We start from the raw sequence: 27,530 nt of genomic DNA, 5'->3' as shown, positions 1-27,530 counted from the left end.
TGGGGTACCGCTTTCCAGGGAGTGGGGGTGGGGTGGAGTTTAGGTTCGCGGCCGCCCCACCCCCCCAGGACCACACTCACAGGCATGGTCTGGCTGCCGTGCAGAGCGTTGATGGCGGCTTGTGCCTCGGCGTGGGAGGAGTACTTCACAAAGGCGCACCCTGCGGGGACAGAAGAAGCTGAGCCCCAGGCCTGAGGACCCAGGAAGAGAGAAAGCTGGGACCCAGAGACCCGGCAAGGCGGGGCCGAGGGGGAGAGGCCTCGTCCGGGTGAAAGGAGACCAGGAAACCCGGAGATAGCGCACAGAGCAGAAGGACCCTGGCGAACCCCAGGCTCGACGCCCCCCAGCCCTCCTCCCGGCGGCCCCGACGTCCCGGCGCTTTCCGCGCAGGCTCCCCACCCTCCCGCCACGCACCCTTGCTGTTGCCGTCGGGCCCGCGCAGGATGGTGCACTCCTCGATGTTCCCAAAGGCCTCGAAGAGGCGGCGCACGTCGTCCTCGGACTGCTGCTTATTGAGCATGCCCACGAAGAGTTTTCTATCTTCTAGAACAAAATTAGGAGATGCTTACCCGGGCCAAGGGGCCAGATGGCGCGGGGGCGAGCCCGGGGAGGAGGGCGCGGCCCCGAGGGGAGGGTCAAAGGGGAGGGGAGGAGCTGGGCAGCGGGGAGCAGAGCTCACAGCCAAGGCGGGAGAGAGAGCCGGGAGAGGACGGGCAGGGCGGAGGAGGGCCGAGGGAGAGGCGTGGGGAGCAGGTTGCAGGGCAGAGAGGCACGGCGGGCTGAGAGCGAAGCCCATAGGGCAGGTGGGGGGCAGCCGGCGGGGCAGGATGACAGCGATCCGGCCTCCTCCCTCTGGAAGCTGGAGGCACACTGGAGACCAAAGCCCTGGTCTGCTGGGACGGGGCTGCCTGTAAACCCTTCCTCCCCCCTCTTAATGAACACAAAGGGTTTTTCTCAGGTGCCAGAAGTATTTCCGGTGACCAAGGCTGCCATGAAACTTTGCTTATGCTGTTCCCTCTGCGTGGAGAGCACCCTTCCTGGCAAAGCTCAATTCTTCTCTTCTGGGTCTCAGTTTAAAATATCTCCTCCTCACCAGTGCGCCTTTATTCTCTGGTCTCAACTCCCCAACCCTAAAGCCTGAATTTGAAAGGAAAATTACTGCTTTGCCTGTGGAGTTGGTGTTTGTCTAGCTTTCTTCTTCTGCCGCCACCCTATCCAGGTGTTCTCTCAGGGGGAAAGACCAGCTCTGCAGCGCAGCACAGGGCCTCCACACCGTGATGGAAGGAAGAGAGAATTGATGGAGGATGCCAGTGTCACCCCAGGGCCTACCCTTTTTCTGTCTCACTGGCTTTTGCTCCATCTGTATGCTCATCCTTGGTCTGGCCCTTTCTATGCGTTTCTGCTGTGAAGTTCAGCTCTGAGCATTTTGGGGAGCCTGTTCCTCAGTGCCTCACCTGTAATGAGGGTCTGGTGGTTTGATAACACTATCCAGCTGTGGCTCAGGGTGATGGGGCTTCCACTGGGCGGTGTGGATCTAAAGCAGCTTGTAAATGAGTGAATAAGGATCCCCATCCCACAGGCTCTTCCTTCAGTGTGATTTCCACTCCTACTGGGACTGCTCTAACCAATGAAAAATGGCAAGAACGATGCCAGAGGCTTCTGAGAGTAGGTCATAAAAGAGCAAATTCTCTTTCTGGGGGTATCTGCTCTTGTGGAAGCCAACTACCATGCAGTGAAGACCCCCAGTGAGCCAAAAAAGAGCCCGCCTGTTGATGCACCCAGATGAGGGCCAATGTCAGCCGCCAGCCCTGTGAGCAACAAGTCCTCAGATAATTCCAGCTCCTAGCCTGTGAATCTTCCACCATCCCATGCTGGAGCAGAGACAGGCCTTCCTTGCTGTGCCCTGACCTGCAGGATCCATGAGCATAATAAACGATTGTTTTACACCACTTGGTTTGGGGCTAAATTGGTATGCAGCCGTAGTAACTGGAGCAGGGTCCATGGTGGCAGCTCTCAGCAGGCACTCACTAGATGTTTGTAGACTGATAAATGATTGACACAGCCAAGGCCACAGATATGCAGACCCCAAAGCTGCAAACAGGCTTTGTGGTTTTCTCTGAACACAAGGCCACTCAGGGACCTGATGTCCTCTGTGCTCAAGGTGATCTGTACCTCCTCAGAGAGTCCACTGCCCAGATAGTTTCCACGGAGCTGAGGGGGTGTTCTGGGGTCTGGAGAAAGCCAAGCAAGCATCTCCTGGTCCCGAGCAGAGAGCCCTGACCAGCCGTGTGCCCTTAGCACAGATGCACTTGGCCCTGGACATGAATGATCTTAACCATGAGTGGTGCTGGCACCCACTCCTCCTGTCACCTACAGGGCACAGTGTCAGTTCCTGTTGCCAGTTTTGGGTTAGGGAAGCTCTGGGCCTGGAGCCCCAGTCCTACTGTCTGCCCCAGGCTGGGCTGCTCTTCCTGATTCTGGGTCATGGCAAGACTTGGAGCACACCCTCACCCCATCTCCAGGGCTGTAGGGCCCCCAGCTCAGCAACTCTAAGCTCTGGAGTGGGAGAAGCGAGGGTAGAAACCAAGGGGAAAGAGGAGAAGAGGAAGGGGTGAAGTGAAGAGGGATGGGGGGGGGGAGGCAGGAGTGAGAGGGGAAGGCAAGATGGCAGGAGGTAAAGGCATTAGAAAGAAACCAGGGAGAAGAGAGGTGGGGAGAGAGATAAAAGGTACACGGTCCTTACGTTTGACTCCTGGCAGCAACAGCATTTCACTTGAAGTGAAAGGGGAGCCCAGGCTCCTTTAACAGACCAATTGCAACTTCTCTGAGGCAAACCCAGTGTTCCTCCTACCCCATCCTTTGGTTTCCATTAAAGGGATTTCCAGAAAAACCACCAAGTGAAAACCCACCCCTTGCTAATCCCCAGCCCTCCTGCTTAAAAATTCCATTTCCTCCCTTGGAAAGAAAAAGGAAGAGAAAGGAAGGCACCTCCTCCCCCGGAGCCTGATTTAAATGCTAGGACACAGCTTCTTGCCTTCCCTCTCCTGACGTCTGAATGTATTCCTTTATTATCATTATGACAGCCTTCTGATTGCATTAAAATTCATCCACACGTGCCTTTCTATCCAGCCTCTTCCCTTTTGCCAATGTGTTTTTTCTCCCTTCTAATTCCTTATACCTCCCCTGAAGCCACCCTTTATTGCAGAGTTCTTAGTTGTGGGCCTGCACCCTCCTCTTGAGACCTTTCTAAGTGTATAGGAGGCCAGGCTCCTCCTTTCCTGCCCATCCTGATTTCCCCAGGGAAACTTCAGCTAACCTGCCTTTCTGGAAGGCTGCAAAAAGAGAGAGAGAGAGAGAGAGAGAGAGAGAGAGAGAGAGAGAGAGAGAGAGAGAGAGAGAGAGAGAGGAGAGGAGAGAGAGAGAGAGAGAGAGAGAGAGAGAGAGAGAGAGAGAATGAATGAAAAAATGGGTTCCTGTCTACCTCACCTCTTCCAGGTATTCTTGGATTAACCCCATGCCACTCAAGTGTTTGTTTCTGGGATCCTCAGCTGTGTTCAGTAGGCACTCTTTGTTTCTACTTAGGTTTTGTTACATGTGAGGAAGTAGTCTGAAGGCTTACCTCTCAGACAAAGGGCTGGAAGGATTCTGAGTTCCCAGGGGACCTGTTTCTGGGCAGGCCCCGTGCTTACCAACTACTCTAGGCCTCAGTTTTCTAGGTCTCTAAAATGGGGACAGTTAGGCTTGTCTCATTCCGTGGTTGGGAAGATTCTAGGAGATGCTGCAGGGGTAAGCCTGGCAAGCAGTAATAATGAGACTAATTGGGTTTCTCGATACAAAAAGAAGAGGAAGTGGGGTGCTATCCTTGCTTATCCTGCACAGAAGGGAAAGATCATGGGATGCTCCTCTCAGGGTGGGGAGAGCACCTGAGGTAACAGGCTGGACCAGACTCAGCCTGTGGCTGACCCGCTAGAACAAATGGCCTCCTTCTGTCTTCCACCCCCTTTGCCCTCCTTCCTCTGGCCCCTTTCTCTAGCCACTGTCCCAAGTTTTGTTAGATGACCAGTAGTACCATATAGCCATCCTATTGGATCTGATGCCAATCTAGTAGGAGTCCCAAAGAATGAGTGCTGCCCTCCTCCAACATGGACATGGACCCTAACTCCTGACAGGCTGGGCAGTGCCTTGCTATGCCCAGCTGACTAAGCTGGGGCCTCTGGATAATGGGGAGGCTCCGGTGGTCTTCCTCTCCTGGGGAGCTCCCAGCCATTCCTCCCGTGGTCAGAGTGTATGGGGGTGCTGTTTCGCTGAATAGGTGTTCAAGCAGGTTCTGAACTGGCCAAAGAAGAGGAGAAGAGAGAAGTCTCAGAGCCTCAAGATGCCCCTAAGCGCGAGGTTGCTGAGACTCTGGAGTCAAGGATGCTGTGAGCAACCAGAGGCTAGCACTGGGGTCCAGCTTCCTCCTCGTGCGACAGCCCAGCTCAGGTCAGGGCACTGTGTCCTGCTCACCCTCCAGCTCCCGGGGCCAAAGCCAGTACTTGGCACTTGTAGACATTGGCTGCCAGGGCTGCCTGGACCATGCCACAGGCCCGGAGGAGGTGCACACATCCCTGAACTCCCGGCCTGGAGTCTCTACGTGGACTCTCCTGGGCAAGGGATAGAACAAGGGGAGCGTGTTCCTGCAGTCATTCAACAGCTGCCCACTGAGCCCTTTCTCTGTGCCAGACACCATTCCAAGCACTGCGTCTACAGTAGTGAACAAGAGGCAAACTGATCCCTCGAGCTGACATCTGCATGGGGAGACAGGGCCTCCCTAGAGGAGACACAGGCTAGCGGGGCTGCCACACTATGGCCCCCAGAGCTGGTGTGTCTGCCCCTGGGGGAATGAGACTACTGCCCCATCCTACCCTCCCAGCTGAAGCTGTGGGATAGCAGGGGAGCTCCTGGGTGCAGTGTGGTCCCAGGCTTCAGCTCAGCCCCCATCTCTGTTTTTTTGTGGGTTTTTTGGGTGGTATTTGTGGTGGAACCCAGGGGCTTTCTACCTCCGGGCTATACTCTCAGACCTATTTTATATTTTATTTGGAAACAGGGTCTCACTAAGTTGCTGAGTGCCTCACTAAGTAGCTGAGGCTGGCTTCAAACCTATGTGATCCTCCTGTCTCAGCCTCCCAAGCGCTGGGATTACAAGCGTGCGCCACCACGCCCGGCTCCATCTCAGTTGTTCTTGATGCCATGGCCCTTGGTGCTGTCTTTGGCTCTTGGAAGTGGGAGTATCTGTGTTCATGAGTGAGCAGGAGCACCTGGGGCTCTGGGGGCAGGGGTTTGACTCCCGGGAAGGGCGGGGCAACAGAAGGTGGGTGCCAGTCTCAGTTCTGCCTGCTCTGAGAGAGGGAAGCTGGGCTCTGCTCACATGTCCCACCCTCAAAGAGGGGTGAGCAGAAGCACCCAGCTTTGTGTCAGGAGAGGTGTTTCCAGCCACTACAGGAGGGGCTGGGCCAGAGACGTTCCTTGTATCTCTTCTCTGCTCACTCCTTCTGCAAGTTTATATTGAGTACTTACTCTGTGGCTAGGGCTTAGCAGAACACAAGGCCTGAGATGAGTCTTGGGGGCCATTCTGTGTTTTCTTTTAGTGGGTTGGGAGGTTGTGCATGCTTGTGAACCCTGTGGAGAACCAGTCTTTGGACCATGGCTTGCAGTGATGGGCCTGGTCAGTGGGTAGTTAAATTCAATAATTCTGTACTGCAGGCCAGAGGGGCTGGTTGAGGAATAGGGTGTGACCATACCCCGAAGGTTTCCAGGAAGAGGTGGGCTGGAGGGAGCCTGTTCAGGGCACAGATGCAAGGATCTCCAGGCTTACAGAAGAACTTGCACAAAGGCTGAGAGGTGAGGCACCGCCCTTCTCATCTGCTCCCCAGCATCCGCTCCCAGGGCTTGCAACAAGATGACCCTGGGACATTTGCCTCCTTTTCCCACTGCCCGCTCTCCTGCCCACCAACACATGCAACTCTTATTCCTCTGTTCTCAGAAATCTTTTTTATTCTCCCAGGACCTCAGATGAACCCTGCGTATTGATAAATGCACTGGGTGGCCCATCCTGAGAAGCCACAAGTACGTGTGAAAGGACAGAGGAGCCTGGTTACCAGCCAGGCTCGCTCTCCACTGGGGGGGATAAAGACTCCTGCACTCATTTGTCTCAGGGTGTCAGGGCACAGGCTGGAAGGATTTGCATTTTAAAAGGCAGCTCAGAAAACAGAGAAGCATGATGTGCCTGCCCCCATGGAACCTCGGATTAGGACAGGCCCCTAAGGGAGGCATTTCAGGGCTGTGCCTTAGCTGTCCCTGAGGTACAGGGCAGCCCTGTGGGGAGCATCTTGCTGGCCATGCAGGGTGAGTGGCCCCTAAGGGAGAGAGTAGGCGGGTGACAGCAGCGCCACTTGACTTGCCAAATGCCAGCATCCTGGCAGTAATGCTCAAATTCCGGTTTAATTTTCAAAATTTGATTCGCTCATTACCATCGGCACTAAACAATATTTCCTGCTTAAGGATAGACGGCTGCTGGGGCACTGTGGACAAGTGTTCAGATGGTTAATGCCTTTTATTACTGCAATAGACTTTTACTGTTCTCTTTCCTCCAGCTGCTGAGAGGTTGGTGGGGGTGCGGCTGAGCTGGGGAGAGCCCTGGGGCCAGGGACCCGCGTGGGAATAAGTGGCTTTGAGGCCTGTGGGTGTGGGTGGGCAGAGGGGCTGCTGGGAGACATGGAAATCCAAAGGCAGCCATTTTGGAGTGGGGAGAAAATGCCAGACACTCACAATTATAGAGCTGGCTGCTTCTCCTGTTTTGGAGACTTTGTTCGGGGGGGTGGGGTGGGGGGGTGGGACGCAGGACCAGGCAGGACCAGGCAAGAGCTCAGACATCCAAGCACCCCACAGATCTGCCCCTCAACTGCTGGGCAGAGCCTGGAACCCTGGGGACCATCCCATCAGGGCCCTCAGGGGTCTCTTAAGCTGTTTGTTTACTATGGGGTCGCTCCAACCCGAGGCGCCTCCTAGGTCCCAGGTCCATTTTCTTGGTGCCCTTGGGTCCACAGGCATGACTTGAAGGGTGGACTCTGAGGGTACACATTGCTGCTCCATAACTTTACCTGTGGGTCAGGGAGGCCCTTCCCCAGAAGGGACCAGGAGGCACACTTGACAGGACACGAGTGGCTTGGCACTTCCAGAAAGAAAAAGAGGCTTTCTGTCAAATCTGGGTTCTACTACAATTTGGTTGTGCTACCTTAGACAAGGTGTGTTTCCTCCCTGGGCAGAGTCATAGAATGAAATGAGTTAAAATACACAAGGCTTCAGCACAGTTCCTGGCACAAAGTAAATGCTCAGTAAAGGTCAGTTGTTACTGATGGTGTGGCCATGATTACTGCTCCCCTGAATGGGCATGGCATGCCCATCTCAGCGGAGCAGAGAGGATTCCTAAGGACACTGGACTGAACAAAGTCATACCAGCCCGGGCCAAGCATCACCCTGACCACTGGGCCATGCTTCTGGGACCACTGAGCTGCTCCCCAGCCTCCTCCAGGAGGCCCACCTGGATCAAGTCAAGGCAAGAGACATTTTTCCCCCAGAGCTGCACTGCACATCTCTATAAGCCACTTTCATGAATTTTCCCAGCCCTGATCAGTCTAGCACCCATGGCTCTGAATGGACAAGTGGGGACCAAACCGAACCATCTGAATCTACATCTGTGCGCTTTTCAAGGTTGCTGGACCACTCACCTCCAGGCTTCCTCAGTCTCCTTGCCAGCCCTACTGGCGCCACCTCACTGCCTTGGGAGGCACAGACAGGGACAGGGTCTGCATGGCCTTCCCTAGAGCCTGAAAGGACAGTGGCCATCCTCAGCAGAGTTACAGCCTGGGCTTGGATTCCTCTGCAGCTGTACCACCAGGATGACTGCCGTCTTAAGAGCCAGTCCCTTCATCTGGCATGAGGGGTCACTGGCCAGGCCTCTGGCAGGGCTCTCAGCAGGAAATAAACCGAGAGAGAGGACAAAGATGCCCTCCGCCTGCCTTCCCCCACCAAGCTGTGCTGGAGCCAGAACCAGCCACGCAGCTGGGTGGGAGCTGCCTCCAGAGGATGAAAGCCTTCCTGCCTGGGAAGAGGCTGAAGGAGACATCAAACCAGATCAAAGGCTGCTGGGATGGGGACTGGGAGGGGGCCGCAATGGAATGCAAATGAAGACCCTCAGCTGGTTCTACCCCCTCCGCAGGCCTAGGCTGTGCCAGGCCTTGGTCTCCTCAGTTCCCCCTGGGACCGGTGCTGTTTGATGTTGGGGTGGGAGGAGGGGAGCTGGAGAACAGCATCCAAGCCTCCCTGCCTGCACGCCTGTAGCCAGCTCTACCTTCTGAATACTTCTGATCCGGACTCGTACCCAGGCCCCACTCTCTGCTTCTCCACAGAACAGCCAGGGGCTCAGAATTCATGGCAGAGCCTCTCTCTTCCTGCTGAAGCTCTGAAGTGGCTCCCATTTCACACGGAGAACAAACCCAGGTCTTTGCATGACTGGGAGGGTTCCTCAGGTGCCCCACGCTGCACTGCCACCCCCGCCAAGGCAGTGCCCATGTTCAGCCCATATGTTGCTGAATGTCCCAAAGGACCCGGCATGCAGGAGATGTTTGACATGAATTATGTGCTCAGTGCACCTTAGGGTGGAGTTGCTATGGGCCTAGCATAGTGACAGGTGCAGGGGATGAGGTCTTGATCTCCGGGACCCTCGGAAAGTAACAATGAGTGTGGTCTGGAGATGAGTGGACATCAGCCACAGATGGGGCACAGAGTCTGGAGGGAGGGCACTGCAGGCCTGGAGGGTAGAGAGGTATATAAGAGGCCGGGTTGGACACTCAAGGACTCACCACCAGGGTTTGCCAGGGGGGAGAGGCAGGGTGCACGCCTCCCACTGCAGTGACCAGCAGGTGTAAAAGCAGGGAGGCTGAAGGGATGCGTGGAGTGTGGGAGCACCAATGTCCACGGGAGTATATGCATGCACTCACAGGCACACACACGCACACACACAGCATGCACACACACGTACACACACACATCCTTTCCTCCTCCTCCTGCAGGCTGGGATCCAAACATTGAGGCCTGGACCTCTGCCTCACGTCTCTGGGTCCCTTCTCATCTGCGCTCATCCGAACTGCCCAGCACATTTTCCTGGGGCTCAGTTTAGCTCTCCATTTCATAGTATCTGTGGATCTCCTATGTCTCACTGGATTCCCAAGCCCATCCAGACTCAGTGTCACCCAGTCACTTCATGACAGGAGCCCACCAATGTCAGAGAGCTCTGCAGCCTCCTCCCGGCCCTGCTCAGACCCCGCAGCACCAGCTCCTGCCCCCAGGCTGTGTGGAGCCCTGCCTGTGACTGCTTCCTTGATTCACTCACTCCAAGAGGGACAGAAAACAGCAGTGACAATAAGCATCAGAATGGCTCTCATTTATCCAGTAGTTAGAGTCCACACACTGAGGTAAGCGCTCTACATGTAGAGTGGGTATTTTGTTATTTCCACTGTATGGACAAAACTGAAGCATGGAGAAGTCTCTTCCCAAGAACTCACATGCCATCTTTGGTGAAGCCAGGCCACAGGGTAGTCTGAAGGGAGCTGAGCCTGCAGGGCCCCTTCGTGGTGGAAGACAGTACTGCCTGCAGCTCTCACTCTGCCCTTTCCACCCCTCTAGCTCTACAGACAACTGGCAAAGTGCCCAATAGCTTCTTTACTTTGCAAGGCTCAGAGCTTCTGCCCTGAGAGGGAGGAGGAGCTGCTGCTCAGCTCTGGGAAGCAGGATCATGTCCATCCCCGATTGTCCAGAGGCCCCCAGTGGCTCACAATCCCTCTCCAACCTTGCCCACCCCTCTGCCCAAAGCCTGGTTCTCTTGAAGTCCTTACCTACCAAAGAGGGAGATCTCTTTCCTTTGGAGTCGGCAGCCCTTTTCTACCCCCATCTGGGCTAAAAGGGGCCTCTTTCCTAATCACACAGGAAGTCTCAGTCTTCTTCAATCTCTCCTCTCTGTCCTTAAAGCCCCTCCCTCCGCAGGCCCTGGACCTGCTCAGGCAGAGATGTGGCTCCCAAGAAGAGGTTCATAGGGAGCTCTGTGCTCTGAGGGCCCTCAGCATGTTTGGAAAGACAAAACTAGGACTTGGGGTCTATCGCCACCCTGTGGGAGAGGGCTCTGAAGCGTCCTTCACCCTCATCTTGATCTGAGAAGTGATTCGTGGTGTGGACCTCCTGGGTTGAGCAGGAGCTGAGCCTGAGAGTTCTCCAGGGCATAGCAATCCCCTTGCTGCCCCTTCCCTGGCCTCCGACCCTCTACCCCTGAGTCTGTGCCAGGCCTCTCAGTGAGAGCCAGGGACACCATGGTAGCTCCGTGTAGAAGTCACCTTTCTCTGGGGCAGTGGTGCGCAGCCGTCTCTCCAGGTAACTGATTATACATTTGATCTGCTACATTATCCTTAGCAGGCGCACAGCACACAACAGACGGCCCGGAGTTCTGTGGGGACTTCACAGCAGCCGAACCTGTTGTCTAATGGGGTTTCCGCTGGCGTCTGGCACACTCTCCGGCATTTCACCCATCACAGGATAATTTATAGCATAATGGGGCCTTTTTTCCCTTTATATCATGCAGGAGCATAAATTATGGCCAGTTTGTCCTCGGCTCTCAAGGAGACAGGCAAAGCAGGGCTCCCTTCCAGCTGGGGGAGGAGGTTGCTGCTTGGCCAGGTAGGGGCAAGGTCCACGAGGCAAGAGGAAGAGAGACCAAAAGCTAATGTCAAAAGCTTCTCACTGACAGGGCAAGGAATTGACTCCAGGTAGCCGCAAACACTGGGAAAGAAATAAAGGACTCACTTGGAGCTGTTTGTCTCTGTTAACCATGGAGCCAGGGATTGTCAGCTGAGCCCTGCAGCTAGTGACAAAGCCACAGGGCAGTTGTCATAGCCTACAGACAACTCTGCCACAGACCAGCCTCTTTCCCTGGCCACAGCTGACTCTCATGTGAGTCCCAGATCCTCCCAGTTGTAGCCCAGCTTCCTGGAGCTTCACAGGGAGGGTGGGAGGTCATGGGCTCCCTCCAGGCTCCTGTCGTCACCAGAGACAAAACAGCACAGAGGGAGCAGTGCACACTGCCTGCCCCTCTGACCCATGGCCCATTTTTAATATTGAAGATGGGGCCTTGCTTCCTGTGGGTGCTGGAGGAGCTGACAGCCTGCTGCACAGCTTCCTGGAGAAGCATGAGCACCCCAGAGTCTAGGGTGCTTGTCTAACACAGGAAGAGCCACAGGCCTCAAGAGACTTCAGTTCCCATCCCTCCCTTCCCTCCCTACCTAAGGACATTGTACCAAGGACCTCTGGGGATACTGAGGACCTCATGGGGTCTTCAGAAGCCACCTGGCCCTGCCTTTCCACTGTGACCCAGTGGTGGGGTGCTTCCTAACACACTGGCAGGACCCCCACTGGCCCCATGCAAGATACAGGGCGCAGTCCAAAATACGGTTGTCCAGATGCCTCCCTGGATTTGCTCAAAGCCCAACTCCTGCTCTGTTTTCCTCAAGACAACCCTTTGGAAATAGTAGCAGGTATCTTTGGTCTTGTAAAATGGTGGTTCTCAGCCCTGGCTGCTGTGAAGATTACCTGGAGGCTTTTAAAAATACAGATGCCAGCTGGGCATGGTGGTGCAGGCCTGTGATCCCAGTACTTGGGAGGCTGAGACAGGAAGATCACAGGTTCAAGACCACCCAGAGCAACTTAGTGAGGCCCTTGACAACATAGCAAGATCCTGGTTTTTTTTTTTTAAGGTTGAGGATATAGTTCAGAGGTAGAATGCTTTTAGGTTTAATCCCCAGTATCCTTCCCAAAATACTGGTGCCTAGGGTTAGCCCAAAACATGCATCTGTTTGATTGGTTTGGAGCTCAGGCATTGGTACTTTGGGCTTTAGTTTTTGAAGGCTACTCAGGTGATATAAACACTTATCCAGGGCTAGGAAGGGCTCCAAAGGGTTTCCTCCCAGCTGTCATAACTCTGGCACTGCATCTCTTACCCACCACCTGCCTATAGGAGTGTAGTCTGAAACCCCCATTTGTCTTGGATATGCTGCCCCCCAACTTCTATGCCCTGCTGCCTGAATCTGGACATCCCTCCTGTCACCTACAGGCATTGTCCTGAAAGACAGTGTCCTAATCATGGAAGGTGGGCTGAGGGGGCTCTGCAGGTCAGCAATCCTCCCACAGCAGCTTTGGAAGTCCCATCTTCTCCCTCCTCTCTTCTTGTGTGCCCCTTCCCCCTCCACCTACCAGGCCAACCCTGCTCTGAGAGGGCAGTCATGGGCTCTGACTAGCCTCTGAATTCTTCCTTTTACTTTGATCCAGACACCTCAGCCCTCCTGGAGTCACTTCCGCCCACCCTCCTGGAAGTTGCAGGGGCCCTGCTTAAGTACACACTGTATTAACTCGTGACTGATAATGGGCTCTGGATAGACACAGAGATGGATGGATGGTAGACATGATTAATAAAGGCTAGATATCCAGATTAAATGTTAGATGATAGATAGAGACACAGGTGAGAGAAAAATGGTTGCAGAAAGCAGATAGATTTATGATGGATTGCACACAAGTAGTGATAGGTAAATGTGGATGGATGGAGGGCCAGGATGTTTCGAGGACTTCAGATAATGGGGTCTAGATGCAAAAGGTCAGAAAACTAGTCATGGGCACCCACACCTGTTAGGGTGCTGGTTTTCAGAAGAGGAAGGAACACTCTTCTGTTCCAGACCTACCTTGAACCAACTTCTCTTTCAACTCCAGGCCCTGAGCCTCCTCGTTTTCTAGTGGGTTTGTGGTTACCATAGGTTGCAACCAGGCTGGTTTTCTATGGATATTGAAGATTCTCTTGGATTCCCTTAGTCTACAGGCAGGCCAAGTCCACTCCTGAGCTCCCATTGCGCCCATTGAGGACCTCTCTTCCTGTGACAATAGGTACTTGCTCCTCAAAGGCCGAGACCATGGCCTCCAACCCCACCGAGTGGGATGGTTTTTGGGGTGTGACCTGATGTGGCCCCTGCAGTTAGGTGGTAGATGTTGGCCCATATGGCCTGTGCAGAGTTTCACCCATTCATTCTCTCAGTAAAAGACCATGCCCTTGGAGAGCATAACAACAGCTAATTTATCTTGGCAACCACAACGAACCAGGCACTGCTCAGATACTTTAGTTTTATGAGATAGTTACATCTTGCAGATGGGGAAACTAAGGCACAAAGAGGCTTGACAACATGCTAGAGGTCCCAGATAGCAAGGCCAGGGTTTGAAATCGGGTGGTCTGGCTCCCGAGCTCTCATCTGCTGCGTAGGAGGCAGTCTGCTCCCCACCCTCCAGGCCAGATAGCCATGAGGCCTGGTGAGCTCTGAGGGCACACAACTTGGGTACTGCATGATTTGCACTGTCTAATGACTGATGAGTTTGCAGAGGGAATGTCTTCCTAGAGAGAACGTTTAGAAGGGTGGCAGCATGTTAACTTTGGTGCGTGGTGTGGCACTGCTAACGACAGAGGAGCCTGCACTTTTGCTGGTTGTAGTCAGCTCTGGCCGCCTGGGCGTTCCCACACATTCCGTCCACTTCCTGGTGCTGTGCTTCCTTCACTACATCTTCATTTGGCAGATCTGTTAGCTGAGGCTCAGCGAGGCTAAACAACAAGCTCGCCTGGGCAGGAAGTGGTGTGGGTGGGTCTGGAGCCTGCATTTTTGTTATCCTGCACAATACAATATTAAACATGTCTGGAATCCCATCTTCGAGGCGCTACAAGCTTGGACTCAGCATTGCCCTCTCCAGGGAGGCCTTTGAAATGTGGTGGCTCTCTTCACCTCAACATGACTGATTTTATCAGAAAATGCCCTATGATCAAAAGGACTAGATAAGCTTTCAGGGCTCAAGCACAGAAAAGGAGAAAAAGAGGAGGCAGCCTGAAGGGGCAGGGTGGGAGAGGGTTAGGGGCTGGAGAAGGGCCTGTAGTGATAACAGAGCTCACAGTGGTGCTGAGGGTGTATGGGCAGTGAGCATACCTAGCCAGGCCATAGGATGAGAAGACAATGGATCCCAGTCTGGGTCTGCCCTGGGTGGCCAGAGGGAGTGCTCCCTGCTATTCCTCACCCTCCTCTCCACCCACAGCACAGCAGCTACACACCCAGGGCGGTGGTGCCACCTGAACTTGAGCTATGTCTCAAGCCATGTCTGCCCACTGCATCAGAGAAGCTTCATTTACAGGTATATGTGACTATTTTCCAAATGTATGTAGATGCTATTGTGATTTAAGAAACACAAATTCATCTGAAAGCAATGCCCGGATTCAAGGTAGCTTTTTGTCATTTTGCATTCTCTCAAACAATGGATACTCAAAGTATAACATCTGTCAAGGAGGGTGCTGATGCATTTTTTATGTTAAAAATGGCTCCTTAACCTTGAAAAGTCTGGTAATACAGATCCAAGGAGGGCAGTCAAAGCTGGGTTGCAGCAAGTGTTGCAGCTCAGTGAGTCCCAAGCTGGTCCCAGCTCACGTAAGAAGATCACAGCGGGATATGGGCAGGGAACCACCCTGGGCATGCTGTTAGCACGCTGGCCTCTAGCCCTGGTCTCCACAAATTGCAACCCAGTTTCTTCCCTCCTCTGAGCCTGACCCTAAAGCTCATCCTTTAATGTGGCCAAATGATAATAACCAGAAGAGTCAGTGATTGCGTCCCACAACAGTTTCTGCTTAACACCCATGAGTCAGCATCTCTACTGATGTGGGGCGGGTGTTTCATGTCTTTTCATGCCGGCAGGGCCTGGCCTCGTGCCTGCACATGACACAAGCTCCATAAGCAGTGTTGGATGAAGAGAAGAGGAACTCATGGGCTGAAGGTTTGTGTAGTCTGAGCAAGCTACAGGTTATCTCCAGGTTGAGAAGGGAACCAAGACTCACGCATGAAGAGCTGGACATACACACCCCAAGTCCACTTGAAGCAAAGATGAAGTGGTGAGCCACCTTAGATTTAGCAGTTGGGGGCTTGGATTTGGTTTCTTATTGGCTATGAGCAGCTCTAGGATTAGAGCAAGGGGCTTAAACTGGTATCACTATCAGCCTTGGCTGGAAAATGGGTTAGGCTGCCAGTAGTGTGTGGTCCTGATGAACTGGTGGTGAGGCAGTATGTATTTAGGGTCCCTTTGACTGACCATGAGCTGCTCACAGGATGGCTACCTCCAATCAGGATTTTCCATCCCACCACATTAGGGACATCCCTCCTAGTCTCTAGGGTCCACAGGTGTCGCTACAACATCTGGTTCTGGCTAACTCTACTCAAACAGTACCGCGATTAGATCCAGTGTTCCTTCCGTCCCCTGCAAACTGCTAAGCTCCTTGTCCCGCACAGCAAGGCCTTATGCCTCCCTCCTACCCATGAATGCTGTGTCCTCCCAAAGTTCATTCACTGAAGTCCTGAGCCCCAAGGTGATGGTATGAGGGGCCTATTTCAGGCCACTAGGTCTTGAGGGCAGAGCCCTTATGGTTGGGAGTAGTACTCTTATAAAAGAGGCCTGAGCGAGCTTGTATGTTCCTTTCCCATCAAGTGAGGTTTTCAGACGCTGAATCCACTGGTTCCTGATCTTGGCTTCCCAGTTTCCAGAGCTCAGAGAGATAAATTTCTGTTGTTTACAAACTACTTAGTATCACTTCCATTATAGACATTGAGATGATAAATATTTCTTTCTAAGACAGGTACATTTAAGGCCCTCTGAGGCTTATTCTGAAGGGATGGAAGTATATGTTGAACATATCTGCCCCCCCCTTTTTTTGCAGTACTGGTGATGGAACCCAGGGAATTATACCTCTGAGCTACACTTCCAGCCCTATTTTTTATTCTTTATTTTGAAACAGGGTCTCACTGAGCTGCCAAGGGCCTCCCTAATTAGTAGCTGAGGCTAGCTGTGAACTGCAATCCTCCTGTCTCAGCCTCCCAAATGCTGGGATTACAAGCATGTGCCACCATGCCCAGCTCAAACCCCTTGATGGAGGAAAGATGTAGGATGGTTGAGGCAAGGAGACCTTCCTGGCACCCTCAAACCAATCACCCATTCGACTTTGGGCTGCAAGTATAGAGGGCTTCCCAGAGAAACATCCCCCTGCCTGGCTTCCCTCCCTGCACCGGAAGTAACCCACGCAGGCCAAGTACTTAGCACATTCTCTGGAATGGAGGAAAGTTGCTGAGGTTATTAGTGGTGCCTAATGATATTTGCATAGATTAACAGACTTTAATGCAATCACGAATGCCACAATCCCAAGAAAATAATGAAGAAATCCATTACAAAGTCATAAAGTAACTAAGTCAATACAGTAATAACTTGATCCTGCGTTGGCAATAATTGCATCTCCTGCTGCAAGGCGACTTTACAAGGTGCACCATTTCTGGACACTTTTATAAATTTCACCTTTGTTTGAGATAATTAATTAACAAAATAAAAAAAATGCTGCTGGTATTTTATACAGTAAATTAGTCATTAGTCTAAACTGGCAGACTGTAATAAAACTTATTAAGATGGATTGCTGGGAATTCTAACTTCTCTTCACGTGGCCTATAACCCTCTCATAGGGAAAGCTTGGGGCTGCTTGGTGGCAGAGGCTCAGGTGGACAGTCAGGACCAACAGGACCCCACAAAGTATGGCTGCGATGAGGGGCAGGGTCGAGATCCAGTTACAGGTTGGCTGGGCTCATGGGGACCCCCAGGGGACCTGTGTCTTCTGCCCTTGGCTTCTTAAGGTACTCAACTATTTTCCTAGGGCTGTGATAATGAAGTACTGTGACTAGGTTGGCTTGATGTAAAATAAATTTATTCTTTTGTGGTTTTGGAGGTTGGAAGACAGACATTAAGATGTTGGCATTGTTGTGTTCTAAGACACTAGGGGAGGATCTTTCCCTTCCTCTTCCTGACTTCTGGTGTTTGCCAATAATTCTCGGCTTTGTTTAGCTTATAATTGCACCATGCCAGTCTCTGCTTCCATCATTGTGTGTTTGTGTCCAAATTTCCTCCTTCTTCTACAGTGTCATACTGGATTAGGGCTCACTGTGATCCTGCAGTCTCGCCTTAACTTGATACATCTGCCAAGACCCTGTTTCCAGGTAAGGCCACCTTCACAGTTTGTGAGTGGCCATGAACCTAGTATGGGCACTAAGAGCTGTGTGAACACTGCCTTTACCCCTCCACAAAGGAAAGAATAGACTGTATCATGCTGAAGTACCAGCGACTGGTCTGCAGGTTGGCTACCATCAAGGGCTGCGGTTGAGAACACCTGCTTTCCCAAGAGGTTATTTGATAATAAAGGGGGCCTTGAATTCCCTACTGGGGTTAGCACCATCTCAAATCTCTCTATATTTTCCTAGAGAAAGAGTTCATGGCTTCAAGGAGCCTGGTATCCAGAGTTGGTTTGTCTGGTTACCATGTGAAACATGTGAGAGTCAGGGATCGAACAAGCTGACCCACTGACCAACAAATACCTTCTAGATACACAGCTTTACAGGTTTCCAGAAATATTTTGTTACCCTGTATTTCAACAGGGGTTCAGGTGATAGGGTTTTAGAAGGGAAGCCACTGAATCTGTACTTCTGCTGTCCAGAGGAGAGGATGAGGGCAGGCTGAGCACACTGTTGCTGCATCTAGACTGAGGATTTTATCCAGAGAGGTCTTTGGATTCTTAATTTATTATCCAGCACCTCATTCTCCAGACCAGTGGCAGGTCCTCAAAAAATTTATGATCAGTTTCTGTATTCCCACATTCCATGAAGTCCCTGATAAAAAACATCCAGAAAGATGGTAATGATAAAGGCCACGGCTGCGTATGTCACCAAGGACCTCACTCCCTGCCATCTAGCCCTAAGTGACCTGGGCAACTTTGCCATTTGCTCCACTAGGCAACACGATGTCAGGTTAGTCCCTCCCTGCTCTTCTCTGCATATGTGGGCACCTACTTACCAAAAAAGACACCCAGTCTCCCTCCCCATTCCTCTTTGGTTGACCCAGAGTAGCTCCCAAGTTATCATCGTGTTTCCTGAAGTACTTTAAAGCCACCAGATTGACAAATTTCTAGAATTTTGCTAGAGATTGTCGTCAAGGTTGCCAGTCTGCCAATTTTTTGGATAGAACTCCTTCACCTTTTAAAACTAGGACCTTTTCCATTTCTGGATGTCATGACACCTCAAAGATACCCCCATTAGGTCTGGGTCATTTGTCCTCCAAAGGTACAGAGTTGGCTCTGGCCAAGAAAGTCAAGCTAATTTATAGGGCTATTTGCTTTCCTTGCCTAATTCTCTTTTTGCAATGTGTATCTACACCTGAAGACCAGCCTCTGCAGGAGAAGGTGGAAGATACACACAAGTCCCACTCCTCTGTTTTGGCCAAGGTATCAGTCTATAGTTTAATTTCTCAGAAGATGTAACATCCCGTTCACACCCCAAGGCATCGTCTCAGTCCTGGTGGTGGGTGTCTGTATTTCTGGGCCATGGAGGTAAAGAATGGCCCTCTTTCTCTCTCTAGGGCTCTGATTTGAAATCAGGGAGGACACTAGAGCAAAGGCAAAAGGCTCAGGAGGCTGGAGCCTAAACCTAGTGCCATGGGACCCAGGGGTCCACAGCTGATCTCCGAAGTCCGGGAGCATCTGGAAAGTGTGTATAAAGTAGCCCAAGGGCGTGTAAATGCTCACACCTCCAGGGAGAAAGACAGCTTTTCTTGGACACCACCACGCTGTCCCAGCCATGTGCATCCCTTCTGTCTCCTGTCTCCTGTGTCCACACAGGAGCCAGAGCTGGACAGTGTGTGCCACTGCTCTGTCCAAGCACCCATTGCTTTCCTTCTTGCTTTCCTCTGAATGAGACTCAGTCTTTAAAATGATCTACACAATGGCAAGGATCTGCCTCATCCCCTACGCCTACCCTGCTATCCTCCTACATGCTGAGCCTTGTCCTGACCTTGAGCGTTGGCTGGCGCGCTGTCACCATTGCTTTCTACTGGGTCTGCTTACTGCCTGCCCCTGCCGTAACTCAGAAGTCCCAGGAGGTCAGGGGTCACCCAGCACTCGGCAGGAGCCTGCCAGATAGATGGGCTACCTAACCTTTCTGAAACAGTTGAATGGATCGATGCAAAACATCCTTATTTTCCCAAAGGGTTCTGTGACCCAGAAAGGTTAAGAACCCCTAGGCAGAACCAGAGCTGGCAGGCTGATGCCTGGTCAGGAGAGGGCTGTGGAGGAGCATCCTTTCAGCTCCATGGGGGGCGTGGGACTGGCTAGGAGCCCCAGGCAAAGAGGCTGTGGGAGATGACCCTGGGCACAGCACAGCCGAGGTGAGTGTCTGAGTGTCTGAGCAACGAGCTGGGCCAGGTCCTCCTAAAGGCAAAACATTTGGGTCCCTTAAACTCTCCTTGCAAAGATTTTCTTGATTCTCTGTTGTTTTACTGTTCCCATCCCTTAAAAGCAAGAGATGGGAAGGAAGTGGTGAGGGGCCCAATCACAGAACCCGGAAGGCTCCTTGGAGTGAAGGTTGCAGGGGCCCTGTGTGGGGCCTAGAGACAGGCAGGGAACTGGATCCCTCTCATCATAGAGGAGACAGTGCAGACAGGAAGGGAGCTCAGAGGCTGAGGTGGAAGGCTGCCTCCTGTGGGGTGGTGGGAGCCGGCACTGGCCTCACTCCTCCCTGTGTGTCACTTAATGTTTGCAGTTAAGTATTTACAGATATGTTCCCATGGCAACCGAGGCCTCAAAGTTACTCTCACAATTCTGTTTTCTCAAATGTGTTCTCTGCTTGATTGCACAGTTATCTGGAAGCTGGCCAGGCCAAGCGAGTCACATTCCCAGCCCTGTGCTCTAGTCCCTTCTCCCCCTCCCTCAGGCCAGTGGCCCGATACTCACACTCCTGCAGGCCGCCCTCCCCACTCGGGGGGCCTGGAGTCCAGAGCCCACAAGCCTTTACCATCCACACCCTCCACTTCCTGGATCCACCACAAACTCCCCCTCACCAGGAAGCCTCTCCAGCTTCCTGGGCCACAGGTGCACCTGGGCCCGAGGCTCCCTCTTGTTCCTTGAGAACCCTCCCTCATCTCTGCCCACTGTGGCACCTGGCCCAGGCCTGGCACAATCCCCTGATTGCACCGCTTTAGGTCCTGCACCCCAGCACTCCTGGCAGCACCACCTGTGTGTGGCCACACCCTATGCACTCATTTCCTGAGCTCTGGGCCAGGCACTGAGCAATGTGCGGAGACGTGGGGGCTGGGGGCAGGAGGATCCCTGTGTGCACAGAGCCCATATTTAAATAGAGAGATGTAAATGATTATTAGAAAAGATCAGGGTAGTGGTATGAGCCAGAATAAAACCAAAGCGAGGTGGCAGATGGAGCGCCTGGCTGGGGCCACGTGAAGTGGGAAGTCAGAACAGGCCCCAGCCAGAGGGACAGAGGTGCTGAGACTCAGGCAGTAGAAGTGGCATCTGGGGGTGAGACACCTGGTGGAGAGAATAGCTAGTACAAGGGCTGTGACAGGGATGGTCCAGGAACAGCCATGATGCCAGGGAGCAGGAACAAGGGATTGAGGCTGGGCCGGGGCAGCAGGACCGAGGAGGTAAGAACTTGGGCTGCCCACTCAGCGCAGATGATGGAAGTCCAAGGCGAGTCAGTGGAGGCAGTGGAGGAAGGCAGTCATCCAGGAGGCAGGGAGGCTAGGACAGGTGGCAGGTGGAGGCCAGGGCAGATGAGCCAGGCTGTGGGAGATGAGGGCTGGGCAGGACTTCAGGGTGACCTCCTGTGAGTCCAGTCACCCCAGCTAGAGGGAGAGATGGCTACAGGTGTTCCCAGCAGCCCTATGGCCATACGTGCTCTGGTTCCCACCTTGTCCTTGTTTTTTTCCTCCACCACACTTGATATCATAAGGAGGCAAAGATGGGGACACGATTTGCTATGCCAACCAAGGCATTCCCAGGCAAAGCCCTCTGCTTCCCTCAGCCCCAGATTCACAACCCCACACTGCAGAAAGCTCCCAGGGAAAATGGTGCTCCTGGAGGCCCGTGCCCCGCAGTGGGGAGGCCAGCATCCCCTTTGTCTGACCACGCTGGGGCTGCTTCTGCAAGGCAGGGTGCCCTGGGGTGGGAGCCTCCTGCTCTGGGCTGCCCCACCTCCCATGAGCCTTGGGAGCTGCCTTCTGGGACGTGTTCTGAAGCCTCTGCTCAGTTGGATTCTGCCAGGAATGAGAGGCACTGGGTTTGCTAATGGCTCCTTGAGTGGCTGTATTGCTATTATATATGATTTAAGTCACTGCATTTAATTGATGTTGTAAACACGATTATTTACAACACAGTACGGGAGATGATATGTTCCCTGGTTCCTATAGATCAGAGAGCGTGCAGGGCGCTCTGCCACGGTACACCTTCTGCCTTCCCTGCTCTGCTGTCCTGGGCTACCTCAGGGCCTGCTCTGAGCCTGGGTGGGCAAGGGGAAGGTGGGCTGCTGAAACTGGGCTCATCTGAAGAAGTGGACAGTGCTCTTGCCATTTTGGTCTGGCTTTGTGATGTATGTTGGCTTTCATAGCAAACAAGTTGGATGCTTATGGGAATTTGGGCCATATAGGGAAAAGTCCCAAGAACATGCTGGAAGAAGTACCTGAGGCCCCCAGCCACCCCTTCCTGGTAGGGAAAGGTGGAAACGCCATCACAACCCCCATCCCTCCTGTCTTGTGTGGCTCAGATTGCCCACATCGCAGGAGACGGGAGCGTAGAGTTCTTGCCACCATCTGCATGGCGGGCCACTTGAACTTCTTCCTTTGAGGGGCCAGGAGGCCTCACACTGCCGCTGTGCCTGTGGCAGGCTCTGCCTCAACTGTCCCTCATTGCCAGCCAGCATCAAGCCCCTTGAAGCCCTGCTGCACAAAGGGGTGCCTGACATGAGAACCCCTAAAAGGCAGAGTACAAAGCAGTGGCCATACCTGAAGGGCAGGGATGACATGGGGCCATCAGTCTCCTGGAGGTGGGGGTGGAGAGACATGGGTTGGTGAGGAGAGAAGCTTGGGGAGGTTTCCAGGAGGGAAGGGCAGTTTCCTGGGGGGTGGGAGATGAAGGATGGTGGCCGGAAGCATTATGGGTGGTGGGCAGGGTGTGCTGCACATCAGTTCCTCTCCCAGGCCAGCCTTCAGAGCAAAAGGGCTCTGGCCAGCTGCGGCCCTTGTGAGTGACCTCCTGCACAGGCTCTGCTTCCTGGTCCATCATCCCTCAGCACTGTCAAAGGCAACAAGGAGCGCAGGTCATCCAGGGAGGGCTGCCCCAGCCAGGCCAGGTAGGGAGTGGAGGGTGGGGAGGGGCTCCAGCCTGCAGGGGTGAAGGTGCTGCAGGATGCTGAGCAGGTACAGAGTACAGTGCGGCACGAAGGAGAAAATGAGAAGGCAAAACTGGTGGAGGCTGGAAAAGAATTACCCCAAGGGCTCCCTTGTTCTTACATTTCCTTTGGCTCTTTGAGCCTCCTAGGCTGAGGATGTGCTCAGAGGCTGGGCTGGAAGTGCTGGTGGTGTGGGCAGAGGCTGCTACCTCTGGAGGCCAGCGCCCCAAAGCTGGAGGCCATGGGCACTGGCAGGCGCCTGCACTGATGGGGCAGGTTCTCTCCTCCTCCCTCCCCTGCAGGCCCCCTGCAAGGCTTCCTCTGCAGCCGGAGAGAATCCAGGCTGAGGGCTCCTTCCTCCACTCCCCACTCCTCACTTCCCCCCAAAAGGAAAACAGTCGTTGAAATTGAAAAATGGTGCTCAGTGAAGGGTTTAAAGACATTTTGAATTTAAAACATATTTTAAAGGTCATTTTCAGCAGTAATTATGTTATAATGGCGGGTCTCTTAGCAAAAGGCAGAGTCCCACAGTAACATTAGACCAAACGGGAAGCTGCAACGGCCGGGGTCTCCCATAGCCTCAGACAGGGCGGGCGGAGGTGGGGGCAGTGGTGGGGTGGAGACGAGGGATTCCGCACACCCTCCTTTCAGAACCCCTGCTTCCCAGGACCTGAGAGTTACACAGCTCAGTCTGGCCCTGGCTTGGAGGGTCCTCCAAGACCTGTCTGGGGAAAGCTGTGTCTGGGTTCTCAGGACTCATGGGATCCTCTGGAGGTCAGAATCTGCTGAGTCTTACCTCCTGCCTAAGGGACGTCCTGGAACCCCTGTCGTGTTCTGCTTGCAGACACTGTCACCCTTGGGGTGCTCCCGACAGCAGGGTCCCCAGTCCATCGTGGGCCAACTCCCTGTGGGGTGCCGGGCTCTGCCCAAGCTGCCCAGGGCCTTCTGCGCTGGTGCTGAGCCTGCCTGTCTGCGAATCTTGTGGTCTACATTTTTTGGAACAAGTTGAGGACCTGAACACGCTGGCTATTTGTTTGAACCTGTGTCTTTCTCTCTTGGGTCTCCAACTCAACAACCCCCAATCCCCATAACCGTAGCCTACTTTCTTTCTCCTATTTTCATCAGAAGCTTCACCCACACAGACACTGTGCACAAGCTTGTTGAAGATACTGAAAACACAGTGAGCACGTACTGTTAATCAGACTAGAGATTCTAAGGCTGGGCTGCTGTGGGGTGGTCAGGTCCCAGGGGTTTCCTGAGAGGGTAGGCTGGAGAAAAGACAGTGGGCAGCGCAGAGGCTGCGGAACTGAGCCCCTCAGGGAGGGTGTGGTCTGGGAGGGCTCTACGTAGGAGGTGCTTAGAGGGACTGAGTGCAAGGAAACAGCAACAAAAGAATGAGGAGCCAGGGGCAGCAAATAAATGAATGAAAAGATGGCCACAGCTTGGGGCTCTCAAGCTGTGGGCCAAGTGGGGCCAGGTGGGTTTTCTCCCCAGCTACTACCAGGTCTCAAAGGCCGCAGTGCCTCGTCCAGCTGGCAGTGGGGTGAGGATCTCAGAACCGGATCTTGGGACAGCACTCTCCACTACTGCCCACTCAGCAGCCCAGCCTCTGTGGGTTTCCTTTGGGAGAAAGTGGAGGCGGGGCCATCCAATTTGACCCCCAAGGACAGGTCTTTGCAAAGAAGATGCAAGGTGGGTGGATGGGAGCGCCAGCGTCAAGGCAAGCATCTGAAGACAGGCTGGAGGTGGCCACACAGGGGGGCACTGGGGTGGGTGGCGGTGGTGGAGTGGGTGGGTGGGTGGGGGTGTGGCCTGGAGGGGGAGGAGGGGGCAAGGGGAGGGGAAGGGGCGAAATGTAAAAATATCCGGGAGAGGCACAGCGCCGGGCTACAGTGTTATTAAACTAAAGCATCTTATAAAACGCGAGCCATTAATAACAGGCTGCTGCCACGTCGGGGTAATTTATTCAAATTGCGGGTCCGGAATGGAGGAGCAGATGTTTCGGAGCTGCCGGTGTCACCGAATGAGTTCCAGGGGAGGAGGAGGCAGGCCGCTCTGGCTCTGGTGGGGGACCAGCCCAGTCAGCGTCCCATCTTAGGAATGTCTCAGCAGTCCTCCAGGTCCAGGGCTGCTGGGAGGGTTGGGTCTGGCAGGGATAGCTCATTTAATTTAGCTGCCTGGATAGCAAACTAGGCCTGGGGGCAGGGGTGTAGGTCCCAGCAAGAACACAGCTGCTATACAAAGTCATCAGTGGTTTTCTGGACCCCCGGTGGGGGTAGCGCTGGGACTGAGAGGGACCCGAGCTCCTTCCTAGAGCTCCCTCCACCAGCTGGTGCTCTAGCAGTGCACCTTGAGCCTCCTTTGCCTCATCTGCACAATGGAGCATAATACCCAAGCCACTGGTAGGCAGGTCCTGGCCCACTGAGGACCTAAGGAACGCATCATGGTCCTCTCTGTGCACTGTCTTTTCCAGCCTGGCTATGAACTTCCTGTGGCAGGAATCTCAGAAGCCTGTGCCTCTGTAGGGTGTGCAGTGCCCGAAGGGGACCTTTACTGCAGGCCTAGATAATAGTCCTGCGCAGGGGCTGGATGGAAAGGGCGCCTGTGGCTTTCTTCCCTGGCAGGGAAGAAGCTGCAAAGCTCACCCAGGCCTGCCTTTGCTCTCAGTTTGGTTTTTGTCAACATGGGTCTTGTTGGGAGATTAGGGCTTCAGGCTTGGGGTCTGGCCCCAGATACCAATACAGAGATGGGGAAAATCAGTTGGCTTCTGGCACCGGCTATGACCTGGGGAAGTGAAACTGTAGGTGAAAGCTGTCCTGCTGATTTTGCCTATCTGGCAAAGCAAACATCACCCCATGATGTCATTTCTGTCCCCAATTCATCCCTTCCTCCCAGCAAGCGGTTAACGTGGCAGGGAGGAGGAGGTCTTGGGGCCTGTGAGCCTGACTTGTGTATGCTTGTGACGTCATGGCAGCTGTGTCCATGGTAGCTGAGGGGAGCCCGTCCTCAGTCCTGGTGATGGTGAGGAGAGGGTGAGTGGGTAGAGATTTCTCTTCCTGTCTGCTTTGTACAGCTGGACGACGGCTTACTGAGTGGGCTTAAAGACAGGCCAGTTTGATCAAGGGGTGCTCCCTGCTGCCCCTTGCGGGTCCCAGCCTTGTGCTTAGGCTCCATGCCTGTCACGGACAAGATGCCTTCAGTGGCTCCTTATGGCCTGAAGTGGTGGGTGGGCAAAAGGAGATGTCACGGTTGGAGGCAAACTCATCTCTTCCATTGGCCCAACCCTGATGGTGCCACCATATGTGATAATAGGTGAGGAGGTCCTACTGTCCCCTACATGGCCCTGAGCTCAAATGCCACCACTAGTGTGATGTTCTGGAAGGAGGGAAACTTGCTTAAGCAAAGTCCAGCCTTGGCTGGACAACATCAATGCATTTGTCAGAAGCTGGGGGTCCAGGAGTCCAGGGGACTCCTTTTGCCACCTCTGTGGTGTGACCATCCCGGACAGGGTGACTGGTTGCCAGGGACCTGGGTGAGGCGGAGAGGCCACGAAACCTCCTCCAAGAGAGGCAAGGGGGCAGAGGCGATGACGCTGCCTCCCGAGTGCTCCCAGCCCCCTGGCCCAGAGGGTCAGTGGCAGCCGCTCACCCTGTGCCTGTGCTCCTGGCAAACTGGACCTGCTCGCAGCTCAAGGTTCATTTCCAATGAAGGAGAAAGTACAGCCCTGCACTCGCAGGGCAATCAGCACACTCTGTGATGAATGGAGCCTGTGTCACTCAGCGAAAATGAATATTTCTTTGCGATAATGGCCAGATGGTAGCAACTCTCCGATCCAAATTAAAACATGCATGATAAATGCCAGGAAAACAGAGGAAGACAAAACCCCAACCTGGAGTGAATTCTCTCTATAAATCTTCCCCCCCGGCCCCCTCCCCCACCACCCCAGCGGCCCTGCTAATAGCCATTAAATTATTAAGATGTGCTGCAAGGAGAATGCCAAAGTCAGTGGCAGCGGCCCCTGCCCACCCCAGTCCTGCCTGTGGGGCCGGGGTGGGGAGATGAAAGGGGGGCTGCTTCTGGATCCCCGCAGAGAGCCCTGAGGGCTGAGCAGGAGACTGGCATCATGGGTAGAGAATGAGACCTGAGAGGCCCGCTGCCCAGCCAGGCTCTGAAGGTGGACAGGCCTGCCCTCAAGGAGAACGCAGTCTAACAGACAGATGAGAAGCTGACGCCTACCCGGGCCTGAATTTACAGCTCACACAGAGCAGGAAAAAGATTTCAAGACCGAGAAGCCAGTAGTGAGCAGCTGGAGTAAACAGCCAGACATAGTGGACCCACTGAGGTTGGAGCTACAGTGAGGAGGGTCATCAAGGACTGCCCAAGGGTAGGTGTAGCCTGGAGCTCTCTGGGTAGTGGGTGCTAGGCAGGACTGGGTGGCTTTGAGGCTTGTATTTCATAATGACAAAGAGCTCTTGAACCCGCAGCTTCATTCCCAGGCCCCCTGCCCTTCCCCTCCTGTCTGGAGCCGCATTGGCCTCTTATCCATCCCTCTGACACTCTGTCCACTCTTCCTTGCAGGTGGTCACTTCCCAGGATCAGCTTCTGTTGATACCAGCCTCTTCCATAGCCCCCAGGACTCCAGCTTATCTTCAGATCTCTCCCTGCCCCCAAACTTTAGCTTGGCTTTCCTTGGGATCCTGTCCTTGGGCCAACTGGTGTCTTCATTTTCCCAAGGCAGGGCCCAGGCCACAGGGGCTGCAGTCTTTGTCTTTCTATCTTTTCAGCCTGGAGCTCCCTTTAACGGGGGACCCCTCCAATGTTCCTGACTGCTCCGGCCTGCGTGGGCACCCACAGTCTCCACTGCTCATATGCCCTTGATGGAGACCCTCCTCGCCCTGTGAGCTGCTCCAGGTCCCAGAGCTCAGCAGAGGCATCTTGCTAGACCCATGCGTCTGTCTGTCACAGTCATCGGCTCCCTAGGAGTAGGGCTGTCTCTGCAGTCAAAGGTCACTTGCAGCTGGTCATTCATGTTCAGGCCACAAACCTCCTAAGACACTTGGGCCCAGTGAGAGGATGAGGCTCCAGGGTTCGTTCCTGACATGGTTCCCTATTGATGTCCAGGTC

At 53.8% G+C, this 27,530-nt stretch overlaps 1 protein-coding gene across 50 annotated transcripts in view; it reads right to left on the bottom strand.

Annotated features, from left to right (window-relative positions):
* Positions 1–27,530, bottom strand: part of CELF4 (CUGBP Elav-like family member 4) — a gene marked incomplete at both ends in the record, with an annotated part of 282,956 nt that overhangs the window by 28,330 nt on the left and 227,096 nt on the right. For 28 of the 50 annotated variants that reach the window (XM_080714317.1, XM_080714316.1, XM_080714320.1 and 25 more), the window contains 2 exons: positions 81–160; positions 415–540. In XM_080714317.1, coding sequence (XP_080570443.1) covers positions 81–160; positions 415–540 — 206 coding nt within the window. Of the gene's footprint in view, positions 1–80; positions 161–414; positions 544–27,530 lie in introns of all 50 variants that reach the window. The other 22 variants (XM_080714363.1, XM_080714333.1, XM_080714364.1 and 19 more) reach the window with 1 other exon arrangement.

The sequence above is a fragment of the Muscardinus avellanarius genome, assembly GCF_963383645.1.
Source record: "Muscardinus avellanarius genome assembly, chromosome: 17".
Taxonomy (NCBI): Eukaryota; Metazoa; Chordata; class Mammalia; order Rodentia; family Gliridae; genus Muscardinus; species Muscardinus avellanarius.
The sequence above is the reverse complement of the archived record's forward strand: the minus strand, read 5'-3'. Positions and strand labels throughout refer to the sequence as shown.